We start from the raw sequence: 18335 nt of genomic DNA, 5'->3' as shown, positions 1-18335 counted from the left end.
AAATTTTGATAAGTTTTAGATTAACATTAAGAAAATGGGATATATAATGTATGCTCTCATTTTCGAATGCCAAGAAATCACTATAGATGATACAGTATATAGTAACAGTATGTAGTTAACATTACGATTAAAATGTTCAGGAACAAATATATAAATGCAACATGTTAATATAGTGAAAGAAGGTGCGTATCGTGATTGAATACTTGTACATTATTATTCAACTTTCAATGAGTTAATTCTTTTTTTAACAAGCTTCTTAAATAAAATTCTCTAAAATTATAATTTTAGATTTTTATAATTGCAAGGTTTAATAATTTATTATATAATTATTAAAATATAATCGAATAAAATTATAAAAATTATAAAAATAAAGAGAAACAAGGTCTCAATATTTTATCTAAATCAATTCTTTCTTAATTTTTTCATTTGTTATAGACCATCTGACAAATCAAGATCGTCGTCACGATGTTGCACCTTCACATTACCAATCGTCGCTATGATATATCATAAGTATCGTTCAATCGTGACAAAGGACTAATTCATGCTATGGCAATAATATCGAATAAGGAATAAGTAATAACAATATTATAGAGTATATAAATGGCATACTGCATAATAAACTATTTATATTATACAACGTAACGTTTCATACTTATACGTATATGCTTCATACAAATAGGTACAGGTTCCCTCTCCCACTTCCATTCTCTATCGCCTCTCTCCTTCTTGTTTCGATCACACGAAAAAAAAAAAAAAAAAGAAAAAAGAAAAATTACAATTGACTTTTGACTTGTCCTTTTGTTCCCCTTAACACGATTAAATTTTTATGTATCTTTCATGTTACATTTACAAATTGATCGATAGATCTCATCATTGTGTGGATCCATCATTTGATTATTTATCTTTTCTTCATAAATAATTTAATCAAAATTCAAAAAAATATATCATCATTGCAAAAGATTTTTATAACAGAAAAATTTATAATAATTTAGAAAATTCAAGTTTACTTTAAATTAAAGAACTATCTCATTTTCTTCCCAATAAATTTTTTTCTTGACGATATTTTTATCAAATATTCCAGCTTTTAATTATCATATTTCATTATATAATTCCATATGACTCTCACTTAGATATCCAACGATTCGAACGCGATTCGAACGGAAAGGAAAAGGAAAAGAAAAGCAAAATAGCATCGATCGGGTATCCAATCTCGAGACGCTTTCTGGTGGACAGCGATCATTCCTGTCCTAATATGGCTTCGACCGACTAGGATTCCAGCGTCAGATCGTATATACATACATAAAACGACAACGACGATGACGACTTTGAAACAAAGGTATACGGAGAAATATAATTAAACATCAACGAAAAAAGAATCATTACATTATGCGACTCATCTTCATGTTCTTCCGCCTCGCTGTTGCTTAATTTATATATTAAATGTATCTATGTATAGACGTTCTAAGGCTTTGGCAGTGAATTAACGTCACGTTTACACGGCACACCATTGAGATAGACAAGTGTGTCGAATCGAATGATCACTTTTAAATCTCGTCATCGTTTCTTTCATTTATCTAATTAATAATCAAAATTATGCATTAAGAGCCGATATTTGCCTGATCGTAACTGTTGCTCTTTGCTTTGTTCGTCGGGCTAACCGGAAGAAATCGAAGAAGGGTTCTTAGACGAGGCTCTTCAGAATGTATCTTCGTCTCCTTTTCGAACTATTTAAGTGAGGACCTCTGGAAGGAAGCTGACCAGCCTCGGTACAGGATCGACAACAGAACTTCGCATAATATTTGTGCGTACAATACTTTGCTTTAACGATCAAATCGCATTTAGCGAAGAATGAATTATCTTGGCAGTTCGGATGAATAAAGATTCCTGAAAAGAGACGAACATTTTAACAAAAATTTCAAAACAATTTCTTATATTTTTATTTGTTTTGTAGAAATTTGATTGTTACTTTTAATCTCTTATTTATTTATTTTTGTTTTATTTCTAAAAGTGAATTTGTAAAAGTGACTTTACATATTCAAATTTTAATAGATTTAATTGTGCATTATCAATCAAAATATTAAAGTGATTAATAATTTTCTTAAACTTTATGGAATTTAATACTCTATTTTCTAATAAAATTAATTTTATATTAAATATAAGAATTTACCAGCAACTTGTATATCCACCATAGTAGAAGCAGACGAATAATCATTACTTGCTTCGCAACGATATCTTCCTGAATCTTCTCGATTCGCATCACTGATTACGAGTCTGTTCACTTCTAAAATTAAAATTAAAAAAAGTTTTTTAACTATCTCTTTCGCTTATTTCTAACTTTTAAGTTAATTTAAATTATTTATTTAATTATGTAAAATATATGCTTACCAGTAATTTGAATTCGATTGTTCGGATGAATTATTTCATTATCCTTATACCAAGATACTCGAGGAATCGGATAACCATCGACATGGCAAGCGATATTAACGTCACTACCCTCTGGGAACTGATTTTGTCCTATCGTTATATTGGCTGTGACAGGCACTGTGAAATAATCAATATTATCAATAAAATATCTGCAAATGAAATCAAGGAAAAAGGGAAAAAAAAAAGAGAAAAATATGTAAGTTTAATACATAATAAAATTATAAATGAATATAAACTTACCGTATTTTTAACTTTTTAGATTGATTGACAATCTTTTATATATTAATTTTGTATATATATAAAACGTGCAAGCAGATTGAACAAACTCAACAGAGCACATAATGCGATCAAAGCGTATTAAAGCATTAGTTAATATAAATGTTAAAAGAAGAAAAAAAATTCAATTGCACTATAATTTCTAAAGATACAGTTTAAAATTTCTATATTTTATTCCTATTTTTTCCATTATACTATTAATGTTAAAAATAATAAAAATAATATGTTAAAAAATCTCTTAATATAGAGTTGCAATCGAGTGTAATAAAATTAGAGTGCAATTGCAAAATTAAAAAGAAAAACCATCACCATATATCACCCTCACCTCTAAACCTTAAACCGTATTCCGGAGTAGTCCATCCAATAGGACTAACCGTAGGAATTTGACTCTGTCTAGTTGTATTACTAGCTCCATAAATCTGACGATAGTCAGGAGTTTGCGTTCTATCGGGTCTATAGGGATATCTAGGTTTCTCTGCTTTTTTAGGAGCATCAACCAGGTACTTCATATATTGTTCGTACTCGGGCTTGACATTGTATACTGGACCGATAGCTTGCAATGTGATCGACCAAGATGCAGCTCTGCCAATTGCGTTGAATGCTTGACAGGTGTAAACACCTAGAGTCTGTACAGTGACTGTTCTAATCAGGAGGGAGTATTCGGAATCCTGTTCGTAAATCTCTGAAGCGAGTGGCAACATGCGCTCGCCTCGCCACCAAGTGACGAAAGGTCTGGGCCAACCCCATGCGTAACAATGCAGAGATATGGGAGAGTTTATGGCAACTGTCACACGTGCGTCAGATTCTCCAAGGATGGCCGCAGCTAGTTCTTTCGGTTCTGTATAAGGTCAAGACAGCATGCAGAAGAGAGGAAAGTTGGATACCATCACCAAATTATTAGGTATAATTGTTCTTATGAGAAATATTTGATGAAATAGAAATGAATTTATAATGAAAATATTTTAATAGTTTAGTTATTGTTTAAAAATATAGATATATAAAAATATATATAAGAATGAGCATAAATATGGAAATAGTATAGAAAATAAAATGTATATGATAATATTTAGAAAATTAAATATAATAATCTATTGTTTATAAAAATATAAATTTGTATAAACATCTATTAAACAAACTATTAAAAATTTATGTAAAATCATTTGCAAAGAGAACAATTAAAATGAAGAGATATTATTATTAATTTTTCTATAAATACAAATATTAAACACAAGACAAAGCATTCATATTATATTATTTAATTAGAACGATCAACTACTGTTTGTAAGATGCATAACATGTTCACAAAATACTTTACAAGACAGTATTTTATAGTAATATTTAATGTACGTACCTGTGACAGTCAATTGGTATTCTGCTCTTACTGGTGGACCTAGGCCATTGTCAGCTGTACATACATAAGTTCCACCATCGTATCGATCTAAATTAATAATTTGAAGAGAGTCATCAAGTAATATACGACGTCTGGCTTCTGAATCTGCAATCTGGTGAAATTTTAATTTCTATTATTATCATCTTATAATATCTTGTATAATAATAACTTAACTTACATATAATAATTCAATTTTTATAACTTTTTAATTTATATAATTTTATATTAAAATTTTGATAATGCTATTGATTAATTTATATTTTTTCAGAAAAATCAAAGAATCTCACCAACGTCGTGCCTTTCCTCCATGTAACTTTTGGTCTTGGATTTCCTAAAGTAATGCACTTCAATGTTACGTAACTACCTTCCTGAGCACTGACTTTCGGCTCCTCTGGTTGCTTGATGGAAGCTGGTTCAGCACCAACTACAGGTACAGTAACGAACGATCTTGGAGAAGTCGATATAACTTCTTCGGCGGCTGGTTCGAGACAAGAAGCACCGCAACCATTATTACAGCATTTCATATCTCCAGAACAATCTGCATCTGTGAGACACTCTTGTTCACATCTAGTACTGTTCGATACACTTGGACAACGGCCTGATTTCATAACTGTAAAATAATAAGTATATTAAGTATATGTAAAATAATAAGTTAAATAAGTAAATTATTTAAAAAGATTATAATTATTCACATTAATTTAATTATTAAAATTGTTTTGTTGAAATTGATATTGAAAGGATTTTTTAATAAGTATTTTTTGTTCTAGTTCAAAATCAATAAATCAATAAATATTTTATGAATCTATATAGTTTAACATTTTTCAAAATTATCAAAGGATATTTTATAATTAGAATTAAAATTAAAAAAGATAATTAAAATATTTTATTGAAAAATATAGAATAATAAGAATATAGAATATAATATATAAAATAAAAATTTAATTTTATAGTTACCTGATCTGCATACTCCTTTGTACTCTGTACCATCTTTGGTAGCAACTAAGGTAATGGCACATTTTGTGTTATCGGAACAAATTTGTGTTCTACAAGGATCAACGCAACGACATCGTTCACAATCCTGAGAGTCCACGAACGCTTCTTTGCCATACGGGCAACGAATAGTTTGACATTCTTCGCGTGCTTCAGTGCAAGGATCCTTTGTATCCTTTCCAGAATCTACATCGATCTCGTTAGTAGCTATTAAAATATATAATACAATTATATAACAAAGGATATATATATAATATTTTTGAAATATATATATTTTTGAAAAACATGAAAAATATAAATAAGTATAAAATAAAAGAATAATAAAAAAATTATAATATGTGATAAAAGCAAAATTACACTTTTGCTTCTAGCAGGATTGAAGCTTAGGAATAATTAGAGCTAATAGAATATATCATTAAATATAACATCATTAAAAAATAAAGATAAAAAATTAAGATATAAAGATAAAAAGCAGATAAATAAGATTTTTAATAAAAAGGAATTTTTAATAAAAAAGGAAAAGGTACATAAGGATTCAAAATTTGAAACAAAATAATATAAAACAACAATAAAAATATATAGCAATATAAAACATAAAGATGTTTATCACGTTCCAAGCTGAAAGTTAAAAATATTTACAAAAACATATTATTCAAATATACAATTATCTGGGAAACAGATTTTCACGACTTACTGCTAAGGCAAGTACTAATGCAAGACTCGAAGGTCTTGAATCTGTTACGATTTCCACCGCATCCAGTGTAAATGAACGCTCGACAGGTTTGCTCTTCAACGTCGAAATAGAATCGTTTAGTAGTACCAGAAGTGCAAGATCCAACGTCAACTGGTTCTTTACAACTTGCTGAATCATTATCGTTTAAAATCGTTATTATCATCACGAGTCAATTTCTTTTTCGAATAGCATTTCTTCTCAAATTTTATTTGGTATTTTTAATGATATTTTTTTATAGAAATTTGAGATTAATGAATCTAATACTTACACAAGCTTGAAAGGCTGGTGTCGTTTCCAGGAAGCACGGGTTCCTCGTGATGAATGCAAACAGATTCACACTCAGCCATTGAGCTAAACCTGTTTGCATTACCTTCGCATCCACCGTATGAAAATTCGCGACATATGCGGTTGACTGAATCATAGTAATATTTTTGGAAATAACCTCGGCATTCACCAGAATCGGGCGGTAGATTACATGTATCTATAAAAATTATTTTAATAAAATTGATTTTATAAATAATTCTTTAAAAAAATTCTTTTATAAATTATAAATTAAAAAATTTTAAAAATTTTTAACATATTATAATCTTTTGTTTTTACAATTATTAAAAATGTTCAAATATCTTCGAAAAAATTAATATTTATATTTAATGTTATTTTATTATTATTATTTAATTTATATTAATTTTATAGTTTTATTCAGTTAGAAAGATAATTATATATGTTCAATTGTTTTCATAATGATACCTTGACTTCAATTATTTGTGCATTACACAATACATATATTGAGAATAATTAATATTAAAAAACTATAAAACTATAAAATGAAATATAATGATTAAAAATTTTTCAAATTTCTTGAATATACCTTGTCCATGAAACTTTCCGCAAAGACGTTCACACTGTTCTTCTGTTTGGAATCTATTCGCATTTCCTTCACAACCGCCATAGAGAAATGCTTGACACATCTGATTCTGCGAATCGTAATAAAAAGCTGTGATATCATTATTGCAAGAACCAGGATCAACGGGAATATAACAAATCGGGCTCTTCGAAACAGTTTCAACTGCTGGAGCAAGTGTGACAGTAACGTTTGGCGTTGTTTCCGTTTGAACAACTTGTTTCTGGCATCTTTTTTCGCAGGATTCCTTATCCTGGAAGCGGTTCTTGTTACCCTGACAACCACTGTATTCGAATTCGTAACAGGAATCTGCTCGGTGATCGTAGTAGTATTGTTTGACAAAACCACTACAGGGCCCAACAATTTTGGGCAGACTACAAGCATCTAAAGAAAAAGAATAAAAAATAGTTGGAGTAATTGTTGATATGATTTTAAATGAAAATATGTAATAAGAATGCTTGAAGAAAAACATGTGATTAAATAATAATGTAATGAAAGAATTGAATATTCAGTTAAAATTACAAACCTTGAACATCTCCGCATCGATATTCACATTCTTCGCGACTATTGAAATTATTTCCATTGCTTTGACAGCCCCCATATCTGAACTGCTTGCAAACACCTTCTCTACTGTCATAAAACCATTTGATTTGTTCATCAGAACATGGACCGTGAGAATCCGGAAGGAAGCAGAATTCTGAAAAGTTTATTTATATATATATATATTTTTTTAAATTCACCTTAAACTTTATTTTAATCTTTCTATAATTCAATTATTTTTAATAATTAATAGTTTTATATATAATAATATATAAGATATGAAATTACCTAAGTTTTTTTTATATCAAGTGAAATTCAAATTAAATTCATAATAAAGATAAAAATATTACCTAATTTAAATTCGACCTCTCTTACTGGTGCAGGGGTAGTAATCGTAGTCTGACATCTATTAATGCAATCTTGTTCGGTGACAAAGTTATTTTCGTTTCCACCGCAACCACCATAATAGAATTGTCTACATTGCTGTTCGTACGAATCGTAGTACCATCGTTGAGTATAGTTGTGGCATTCTCCCAAAAGTGCGGGCAAGAGACAGGTATCTTGCTCTGTATTTAAATTTAGAATAGTATAAGATATATATAAAATTTAATACAAAGAAATAAAAAGTTCTATAAAATCCATTTAAAATGTTCCATTAAATTCAATAGAATTAAAATTATTTCTAACTTTTCTTTAATTATTTAACAAAATTACTTAAAAAATTCTATTTCTTCTTTTTTTTAATTCATAGGACTTTTTATTTCATATTTTAACAAATAAAGCAATATATAACATATAATAAATTTATAGCAAAAATGTATATAACGTATATATGTATTAAAAATATCTTTTTATTTGCGCAAAAGACATACGATTATAACTCATAATAAAATTTGCGTGCATATGGTACAATCGATATCGAAGATAATTACACAAGAAAGGAACGCCGACATAATCGAACAAAACTGCTAAGAAAAGCGTTAATGAGCATTAAGCATCGATAAATCTTATTAAAGAAATATAAAGATAAAGATAGTATGATTCTTTTTATTTTATTTTATTTATTTATTTTTTTTTTTTAAGAAAGTGATTAGACGAAGTCTTACCAACTTTAGCCGGGCAATCAGATTCGCATGCGTCCCTAGATTCGAAATTATTTTTATTCCCACCGCAACCAGTATAATAGAATGGCATGCACCGATTCTCCGACTGATCAAAGTACCATCGAGATTGCTTCTCACCACAGTTACCTTCGGCTCGCGGCAGCAAGCAACTATCTGTTAATCGCATTAATTATTATATCATGCAATATCGGATTCTCGTATAGATTTCATTAACCATTTCATTTGCGATTTACTTCAATTTACATTTTTCTGAATCATAGAATTAATAAATTCTTTCCTTACATATAATATTGAAATTTTAGAAATATATTTGTAGTACATACTCAATTGAATTCATTATTTCAATTTTTTTCAATAAATCAATAATTAAAAATTATTAGTTTATAGTAAACAGCAAATGACTGATTAACCGCCATAGTTTGGAAATAAATATTCTTCAAAAATTCCTGAAAATATAAATGTATTTTCTTGCAATTTTTACTTTCCACCATGAAAAATTTTTATTTAAATACCGAATGTTCACAATAAATTATTAAAAATTATAAATCAAAAGAGAAATTAAAATCTATTTCCCTTTTTTTAATAAACAATAAATATCGACACGATCATTCATTGAACACTAAAAACATCGAGAAAAATCGAGAAAACTCGTTTTAGGCGATAAAAGCCATAGAACGATTATTCTCGAGACGAGAATCGCTTCTCGAAGGATAAAGTCGAACTATCGATTCGATCAATTTATCGTTCGTGCAGTGGTGCAATAGCGTGCAATTCCGACGAAAAGAGTGCTTTTTATTGTGAATAATGCACGATTAAAAAATAATGCGTGATATATAATGATTGATTACAATCAATCGTGAAATAGAAATAATTGTGTATAGAACGAGATTCACCAAACTAATAGTGCTTTTTTCGTTAAACGTGCTTTGTTTTGTGATAGAATTGGGCACTTTTTTTCGAGATAAATATATATAAAAAAAATGGAAATAAATCTCAAAAAATTGCAAATATTTAATAATTTTCAATAATAATATAAAGTTAAAAATTAAAAATAAAAAATAAAAATTTTATCTTTCAAAAAATTAAACTATCAATAAATTTCTGAAGAATAATTTTGTAATTAGACTGATAATCCATTGAAAATGAAAATTTTATTGGATAGTCACTCTCAACACAATATTTATTTGTAAAAAATACTCTTAAAAGTTTTATTCTCAAATATATTTTTACATTTTTAATAAATCCTAATATATGCTTTTTTAAAAATAACATAAATTAGATTTTGCTATTTGAAACATTATTCTTACATTGTATAAATTATTCATTAAATAAAATTATTTAAAATAATATAATATAAAACAACAAATTAAATATGAATTTATAAACTGATGTATGTGAATTTGATGTATGCCCAATTCTGTTTTATGCCAAAAAATAGAGATATATAATAACAAACGAACCAACACCAACGACAACAATAAGAATTGTTTCTCGATTAAAACGACGTCCAATCGTTCCACCAACACCCACGAATAAGAAATTACTCTTTCTTTCTTTCTTTTTCTACGAATTGCGAGCGATTCAATTATTCAAAAAGCAGATAAGCTTTTGTTTCTTCAATTCCTTTCTTTAATTCCTTTCTTTGCTATTTTCCATGTTCTATTCATTTTCTTTTCCTTTTTTTTTTCTTTTGCCTTTTTTGACTTTTTCTGATACCTTTTACAGGGCAGCGCTGCTCACAAGCAGCACGTGTACGGAATCTATTCGCATTGCCTTTACAACCGCCGTAAACAAATTGGCTACACGTCTGACGCCCGGCGTCATAATACCAGCGTAACACAGAGCCCGGACAAGGGCCGGGATCTTTCTCCAACCGGCACACGTCTGTCAGTTTTACTGTAAATAGTATGTATTTTCTACGATTACTTAGGGATTATTTCGTTGTATATTCGATATCTGATGATCAGTGCCAATTTTTGGTGCTTGGATGTGGCGTATGGTGCCTGAATTATGTTTGCTGATATATCATGTTTAGTGTAATTGAAAGTGAAGATTCAAAATGATATTTGCTAAGGTACTAAGTCGCCAGAATTGGAAAATATTAGTTTGTACATTATGATTTAATTTTCTCATGTATTTTTTTTTTTTTTTATATTTTGTTGTTATACGTTGCTTTAGTACCTTCTGCATTCTTTGTGAATAAGAAATATACGTTTAAATCATATTTTAATACTTGTAAAAATTAATCATGATATTATTAATGGAAATTTTAAAATTTTAATAAACATTCCAATTTAATCAAATTCTTTTTCTGGCGATTTAGTTCTACTATTCTTTTTTTCTTTTTTCATCAATCCTTCATTGTTAACAATTTTATCAATAATCAAGAAAAATTCAATTCATGTATGTGAAAAAAATAATTATACGCGGATTGATTTTCGTCAAAAATGATTAAAACATTTTTACGATCTCCATCATATCCTTCTCGTGTTTGATAAAAAAAAATATCAACTGCAAGAAAAATCGCTTAAAAATGAAAACAAAAGACAAATCGAAAAAAAAATTGTCACATATTTCGATTTGTTTATGAAGAATAATAAAAATCTGAAACACTATTAAATGTATATCTAGTAAAAACAAATAATATATAATAAAAATATGGTTTCAGGCAGAAAAACGAGCGTGATACGTGCGGATGTCGAATGAAAGAAATTGGAATGGATGAACATACCTCGTCTTCTTCCTGGTTGCAGGCATTGTTGATGACAAGCGATTTCCGTTGGGAAATTATTATCATTTCCTTTGCATCCACCGTACAGGAATTGTTCGCAAACTTGTGATTCTGCGTTGAAGTACCACCTGGTAAAGTTCCCCTCGCAGGGACCTGATTCTTTCGTTTGGTCGCAAGGATCTTATGAAATGAAATATAATAAAAATTGAAGATTAATACTAGTATTATAATTTAACCCAAAATTTTTCAAGAAATTTAAATTGTATTTCATTATATTTTATATCACAACAATGCAATTGAATGCAATTACATTCATGCAAAATTACAAATGAAACTTCACATGAAAAACATGTAAATAAATTGAAAAAAATTTTCATCACCAAATTTAATCAGAAAATAGAAAAAAACATTCCATTGAATGAAGTAAAGTGAAGATTCTGCAATTAATTAAATATTAAATGTAATAAAAAACATTGGAAGTAATAAAAAGTTGATTAATTTACCCAGATCATCAGGAGTGACACAAAGTTCCTCGCACTCTTCTCTGGTTTTAAATTTATTCGCATTACCAAGACATCCACCATAGACAAACTGACCACACTGTTTTCTACCAGAATCGTAATACCATGTAGGGAAATAGCCTTCACAGGGTCCAGAAATCTTTGGTAAGAAACAGGCATCTACGACATAATTGCAAAAATTATATTTCATTATTTCTTACAATTAAAAAATTAAAAATTTAGAAAAGAAAAGGAATTTTTTATTTTATCTAACAAGGAAAATTATTAAAGAAATATATCAATTACCAAAATATAATTTGAATATCAAAATAATATTGAAAATAAAATAATATCAATTATAAAAAACTCTATAAATTTTTGAAACAATTAAATATTCACGTTTTATTTATATTACCTTTTCCTTTAGGCTGCACGCACACTTCCTTACACTCTTCCTGAGTCTTGAATCGATTGTCATTACCTTCGCAGCCTCCATACCAAAATCTTGAACATCCACCATATTCTGTATCAAAGTACCATTTAACAGTAAAGTCTCGACATGGTCCTCTATCTCTTTCCAACGCGCAAGCCGCTCCAGGGATGGATGGAACTGAGAGACATCCCTCGAAATTCTCTCCTTGAGCTTCTTCCACGCCATCCGGACAACATCCGTATTTCGAGGCATCGCAAGTGCATCCGGCAAAGTTCGGGCCCTTTGCTGGTGTTCTTCCGTCTGAGCAGCATTTGAATTCCGTGTTCTCGCAACCGCAGCCTGCAAATTCCCATAAGGAACGTACCGTTAATTATAAATTAAAAGTTGCTTTGCTGTATGATATAAGATGTAAGTATCAAGTTGCACATGAATATGGATATTAAATAATATAGTTACTTAGATTTGATTAAATTATTTCAATTTTTGTTTATATTTATGCTTTTTATATTTTATTTACTTGTTTATATTTACTTTTTGATTATTAATAGAATTAATAATCATCAAAGTGTGTATTTAATTTTTATCAATTTAATAAAACGTTTTTATAAAAGATTTTAATTTAAAATATAAATATTATTTGGATATATATACATCTTTATATATTATTCAAAATATATTATATATTATAAAATATATTATTCAAAATATAGTTGTATCTAATATTATAATGATGTGATCAATATGGAATTTTCATCATAATATTAAAAGTTCAATATTCTTTGTTGTTTGGTTCAATATATAAAATATATAAAATATATAAAACATTTTCGATACATTTTCAATCAAAATTCTACCAAAATTTGATTAAAATTAATATTAATTTTAATTCTAATTTTATACAATTACCTTGTCCATGTGGACCTTTTGCAATAGTGACACCATCGGAACAACAACCAAACTGATACGTGTAACACGGACAACCATCGTAATTCGGCCCTGTGGCCGGCGTAAAACGGTTTGGACAACAACCATGGGGCGTGTATTTGCATCCGCAACCCTCGTTGTTCGGTCCACGAGCAGCGGTACTATTATCGGGACAACACCCGAATCTCGTGTATTGACATCCACAGCCGTAGAAATCGGGACCACGAGCAGGAAGTATATTATCCGGACAACATTTGTATTGTGTTGATAGACAACAACCCTCTCTGTTGGGACCGTGTGCAGGAGTAACACCATCTTCACAGCAACCATAGGTGCTATTCTCACAGGGCATATGGCATCCATAATTATTGGGTCCAAGAGCTGATGAACATTAAATATTGAAGATTTTAATAAATTAAAGAAATTGGAATAATTGTTCAATTTAAAAATATGAAATAATATCGAGTAAAAAATAGATACTCATAGAATTTATTTTATAATAAATATCAGAAAATTCATATATTATATATTATTTTATCTTAGAAAATTGATACGAACCTGGTGATGCTCCATCAGGACAACATCCAAAGTAAGATATAGTACAGTTCTCCGCATTGATAATACCACATCCCTCAAAATTGGCGCCAGTTGCAGTGGAAATACCATCCGGGCAACACCCATAAGTGGAATTCGAGCAATCTTCCTGCACAGTGGTCGTTTCATATTCTTCAGTAAGTGGAGTGATAGAAGTGATCTCCTCCTCGCAACCTTCGCCATCCGGTCCAGAAGCAGGCTTGATTCCATCGGGACAACAACCGAATTCAGTGCTATTGCAGCATCCCATGTTATTTTCTCCACTAGCCGGTGTCTCGTTATCCGGACAGCATCCAAATTCTGTCTCGTTGCAAGGTTTTTTGCATCCTTCGAAATCATTGCCTTCAGCAATGGTAACTCCATCTGGACAACAACCGAACAATGTTTCATCGCAGAGAGATTCAGGGCAGCCTTTGTTCTCTGGACCAGTGGCTGGTGATACTCCATCAGGACAGCAACCGTGTTTGGTCTCATTGCAAGTTTGGGCTGTGGGACATCCTTGGCCGAATGGTCCTAGCGCTGCAGTGATTCCATCGTAACAGCAACCAAACGGCATAGTTTTGCAAGTCTTTTTCTTTTTAGGCACCTTGCAGACGCGATGTTTGCGTGTGACCTCTTCCGGAGCGAGCGTCGTCCAGAATTCAGTTACGTGCGTCTTCTCTGTTACTTCGGTCTCTTCTTCATCAGTAACCGGTGTCAATCCGGAAACGGTGGACTCTGTCACTCCAGAGACAGTTGTTTCACCACTCTCAGTTGTACCAGACTCTGTAGTTTCACCCGATTCGGTAGTCTCGCTTGAAATCGTTGTTTCCTCTGTCGTTGTTGCACCAGATTCTGTGGTTTGACCAGATTCAGTAGTTTCACCAGATACGGTAGTTTCCGTTGGGCCAGATTCTGTAGTTTCGGTTGTCCCTCCAGATTCTGTTGATTCAGTAACTTCAGTTGCTGATTCTGTTGTACCTTCAGATTCTGTCGTGGCTCCAGACTCTGTTGTAGCTCCAGATTCTGTTGACTCTGTGACTTCAGTTGGCATAGATTCTGTTGTGGCTCCAGATTCTATTGTAGCTTCAGATTCTGTTGTGGCTCCAGATTCTGTTGTGACTCCAGATTCTGTACTTTCTTCTGTCGCTCCTGATTCTGTCGACATTGTTGATTCTGTAGATCCTGATTCAGTAGTTTCCTCGGTGACACTTGTTTCTGTAGTCTTATCTGTATCATCAGATTTTGTAACTGTTGATACAGATTCTTCAGTCATCTCCTGTTCCGTAACTGTGCCTTCAGTTTCCGATGAAAAAGTCGTTGGACCTGCTTCAGTGGATTCTGTCGGCCCAGTACCTTCAGTTTCCGTAGATTCTGTCATCGATGTGGCTTCGGTTGCTCCGCTCTCAGAAGAAATTGTTGTTGCTTCGGTTGCGCCTGATTCGGTTGTCATATCTGTTTCTATATTAATAAGTAAAAATTACAAAATTACATTGATAATTGAAATTATTATATTTTCTAAAATGAAATATTTTTTATTAAATTCTTATTGTTACAAATTCGCGATAAGTTTTTAATATTATAAAATTATATGAAAATCATATGAAAATTATAATTTAACTAGTATCTTCAATTTATCATGTTTCCAAAAATATAATTAAATAAACTTACCACCAGATGCCAGAGTTTCTTGTGTTACCGACTCCACAGATGATTCATCGGTGGAATCAATGGTGGATCCCTCGACAGTCTCCTCGGTAACATCACTTTCCGTGATTCCAGATTCTGTAGTAAACAATTCGTTTTCTTCTGTGATTTCACTGGTTCCACTTCCTTCGAATGTTGACTCGAATTCCGATGTATAAGTGTAGAAGAATGTATCGGTAAAATCTGTTCCGCTTCCTTCACCGTTTTCCATTTCTCCAGGAGATATGTCGCCTCGAGTGGCACCATCATCGTTGAGCATTAAATCGTCCATGTCGTTTCCAGTAGAATCATCTGTGCTTGGTGAACTTAGGGGAGTTGCCTCGGTAAGGTCTGACATTTTGCTGGATTTATCCTATAAAACAAAAAATAAGTATTGTGATTTAAATTTAAAAATTTATTAGAAATTTTAGAAATTAATTTTAAAATTTAACTAAAAAATAATAATCAATTTTAAGGAACAGAAGAGATTAATTTCTGCATCTAGAAGGTGGAATGTAATATTAAGAGAAGATGTTATGGAACTAGGTATTCGATTAATTACAAATGAATTTCACTTACGCTAAGTGCGAGACTAGATGAGACAGTCACAAAGTCTTCATCCTCATACACTTCACATTCATCATCCTCCTCGGTGAGATCTTTGATCTTATCTGGTTGCATTGGTATCACTTCATCTGGAAACGATGATTTGAATTAAAAAAAATTTGAGATTCTATAAATTCTAATTTAATATCTGTTTTTAATAATTATTCTTAATTTAGAGATAAAATTTCTGAATATATATTTTAAATTTTAATTTTAATAGAAAAATTTTGAAACGTAATTAGTTATATACTATTTCTTTTTGTCATTGAAAACTGACCTGTATAGAAATATTTTTTTAATTTAGGTAATATATTTTTAAATACAATATGATAAAAAATTTCATAATTTATTATTTACAGAATAATGAAGTGCGAAATTATTACAATCAACGGATGAACACAAATTAAAATAATTTTGTATAATTGGTCTCATTTTGTTTTCAGAGACATATTGTAAAAAACATTCGTATTCTACTCTTAAAAATATACATAATCTTATTTCCATCGATATTCCCTCTTAACAATCTAACTAGATTTGAAGATATTTCTTTATAGAAAGATACAAAATTATTTATTTTATCATTTTTTTATCTTTTTTTACTTTAATTTTTTATTAAGATTAGACAATTTCAGATTTAAGAATTTTTCTAAATCCAAAATTAAATAAATTTTCAAATAATTTATTACAAGATTAAAGGATAAAAATAAAAGTAGAAGAAAAAAATGAATTATTCAAGCACAAAAAGAAATTGATGCAGAAAATTGAAATTGAAATTCTTTAATCGGATCTAAGTCAATTTTCGCAAAATATTTATGGAATTATCATAGAAGATACCTGATTCGCATGGTTGGTTGTTACAATTTTCTATGGAGAATATGATCGTGTTGGTGCCACAGTTGCTCAGCTGCACAGGCGGGACCGTCATGTTGGCCTTCATGCAAATCACCTTGCGGTCCATCGTGCCACCGCCGCACGGTTTCGAACACTGGAACACGGTAAGGTGATTAATGGAAGAAATTTGAGGCGGACGCCTTCTTGTTAGGCTCGCTACAAAGCCGTCGAAGATATTGAATTTCTTTGGCGACCGAAGGAGAACAGGACGCGGTATATTTCTCGCGAATACCTCACGTTGGTAACGAGATTTTTCTAAGAAAATCGTCCCCTAAGAGAATTGCTAGAATTGAATATTTCAATTGCTCGTGAAGATCAGACGAGTAGAAAATTTTCAAATTTTCGATTACAAAGAGAATGCGGATATTTATATAGTGGTGAAAATGTATAAAAATTTATGGAATGTACTTGGAAATGAAATGCAGAAAAAAAAGGAAAATATCCAAAGTATCAATACTCATTATGGTATTTAAAAAATGAAATCAATTTCAAACATTTCGATACAAAAAGTAATTAATTGATATTGAAATTAATAAGAGAGATTATTTGATTCTCAACGAAACAGTATTCAAGGATAATGTTAATTAAGATCATAAAATCAAGGAAATCATGTGGAAAATGAGCGCTGATAAAACTTCGTGTAAAATGAAATTCCTGGAATTTTAATGTTAAATGAGTATCATAAAATTATATATGGTTGATATATCTTTTTAATTAAAATCTTTTATCCTTTACTTTATTTGTAACTATAAGAGATTGCAGAATTTATCAGTTTCGTTTATGAATTTTATTTTTATTTTTATGTGAAATTTTATATATTCTCGATCTTCGAATGGAATCATTGAATGGAATCATTCAAAATCATTGAACGGAGAAAGAATTCCACAGAAACTTGAGGTTGATTTCAAAATGAATATATGCATTACCTTGCTCCACGGGCCAGCGAACCATTCTCCTTTGCACTCCTCTTCGGCTGTGCAATTTTTCGTGTCGTTGAATCTCTTGGCCGGGTCGCATTTTTCGTCCGGCACTTTCGTCACCGTTTCACCTTCGAACGTACCACAGAACACCTTGCGTGTCTGCACACCTGACCCACATTTCGCTGAACACTATGGGACCGAAGTAATTGTATGTCAAATGTCACATGTGGACATGTATAAAATACGTAAGAACAAAACTTTTTCGTGAAAAAAATATTATAAATTAAATTTTTGAAATCGATAATATCCGACAGAAAATTTATTATAACAAATTCTGTCATTGTTATTTTCTATCTTCTATCTTCTGTGAGACAAATATATCCTAATTCAATTTCTTTTTTAATTATCTGCTTAACAATAACAATTTAATATTAAAAGAAAGGAAAATTTACAAGCTTTTGATATAAAATTATTAGCTCGTTCAAAAATGCGGGATCAAAAATCACGGGATTAAAAATACAATGAAATTCAAAATGACTGTGTATACTAACGATAACACTTGTACTGAACACGCGTGCAAAAGAAAAGCCGGAAAATTCTTTTTCATCTTTCACGTTTCTTGGAAAAGTTCATGACGCGCACTGTCACTCGTACAGAATGTGTCAAACTATAGAAGAAAATTTTATAAATTAT

The 18335-nt window shown here is 30.4% G+C and overlaps 1 protein-coding gene and 1 long non-coding RNA gene across 6 annotated transcripts in view; one reads left to right on the top strand and one right to left on the bottom strand.

The window, feature by feature from the left end:
- Positions 1 to 1532: 1532 nt before the first annotated feature.
- The window catches only part of Ppn (proteoglycan-like sulfated glycoprotein papilin), a 126020-nt gene continuing 109217 nt past the window's right edge, over positions 1533 to 18335 (bottom strand). For 2 of the 5 annotated variants that reach the window (XM_086904500.1, XM_012490604.3), the window contains exons 14-35: positions 17649 to 17831; positions 16666 to 16816; positions 15805 to 15920; positions 15211 to 15598; positions 13525 to 15000; positions 12949 to 13347; positions 12025 to 12381; positions 11613 to 11789; positions 11110 to 11289; positions 10095 to 10274; positions 7605 to 7820; positions 7241 to 7411; positions 6682 to 7098; positions 6082 to 6294; positions 5775 to 5942; positions 5045 to 5287; positions 4378 to 4700; positions 4052 to 4202; positions 3026 to 3538; positions 2386 to 2541; positions 2168 to 2281; positions 1533 to 1884 (exon numbers count right to left, since the gene is read on the bottom strand). In XM_086904500.1, coding sequence (XP_086760626.1) covers positions 1682 to 1884; positions 2168 to 2281; positions 2386 to 2541; positions 3026 to 3538; positions 4052 to 4202; positions 4378 to 4700; positions 5045 to 5287; positions 5775 to 5942; positions 6082 to 6294; positions 6682 to 7098; positions 7241 to 7411; positions 7605 to 7820; positions 10095 to 10274; positions 11110 to 11289; positions 11613 to 11789; positions 12025 to 12381; positions 12949 to 13347; positions 13525 to 15000; positions 15211 to 15598; positions 15805 to 15920; positions 16666 to 16816; positions 17649 to 17831 — 6495 coding nt within the window. In that variant the 3' untranslated portion in view covers positions 1533 to 1681. Of the gene's footprint in view, positions 1885 to 2167; positions 2282 to 2385; positions 2542 to 3025; positions 3539 to 4051; positions 4203 to 4377; positions 4701 to 5044; positions 5288 to 5774; positions 5943 to 6081; positions 6295 to 6681; positions 7099 to 7240; positions 7412 to 7604; positions 7821 to 8360; positions 8532 to 10094; positions 10275 to 11109; positions 11290 to 11612; positions 11790 to 12024; positions 12382 to 12948; positions 13348 to 13524; positions 15001 to 15210; positions 15599 to 15804; positions 15921 to 16665; positions 16817 to 17648; positions 17832 to 18335 lie in introns of all 5 variants that reach the window. The other 3 variants (XM_031918444.2, XM_086904501.1, XM_086904502.1) reach the window with 3 other exon arrangements.
- LOC105736360 (uncharacterized) lies at positions 7693 to 11598 on the top strand. The gene is made up of 3 exons (XR_015291032.1): positions 7693 to 7810; positions 10104 to 10283; positions 11047 to 11598. It is a non-coding gene; the product is annotated as an uncharacterized LOC105736360 (long non-coding RNA).

Source organism: Apis florea, unplaced genomic scaffold (genome assembly GCF_048593485.1).
Source record: "Apis florea isolate Af1SG1 unplaced genomic scaffold, ASM4859348v1 contig_2350_pilon, whole genome shotgun sequence".
Classification (NCBI taxonomy): domain Eukaryota; kingdom Metazoa; phylum Arthropoda; class Insecta; order Hymenoptera; family Apidae; genus Apis; species Apis florea.
Note: the sequence above shows the minus strand (reverse complement) of the source record. Positions and strands in the feature narration are given on the sequence as shown.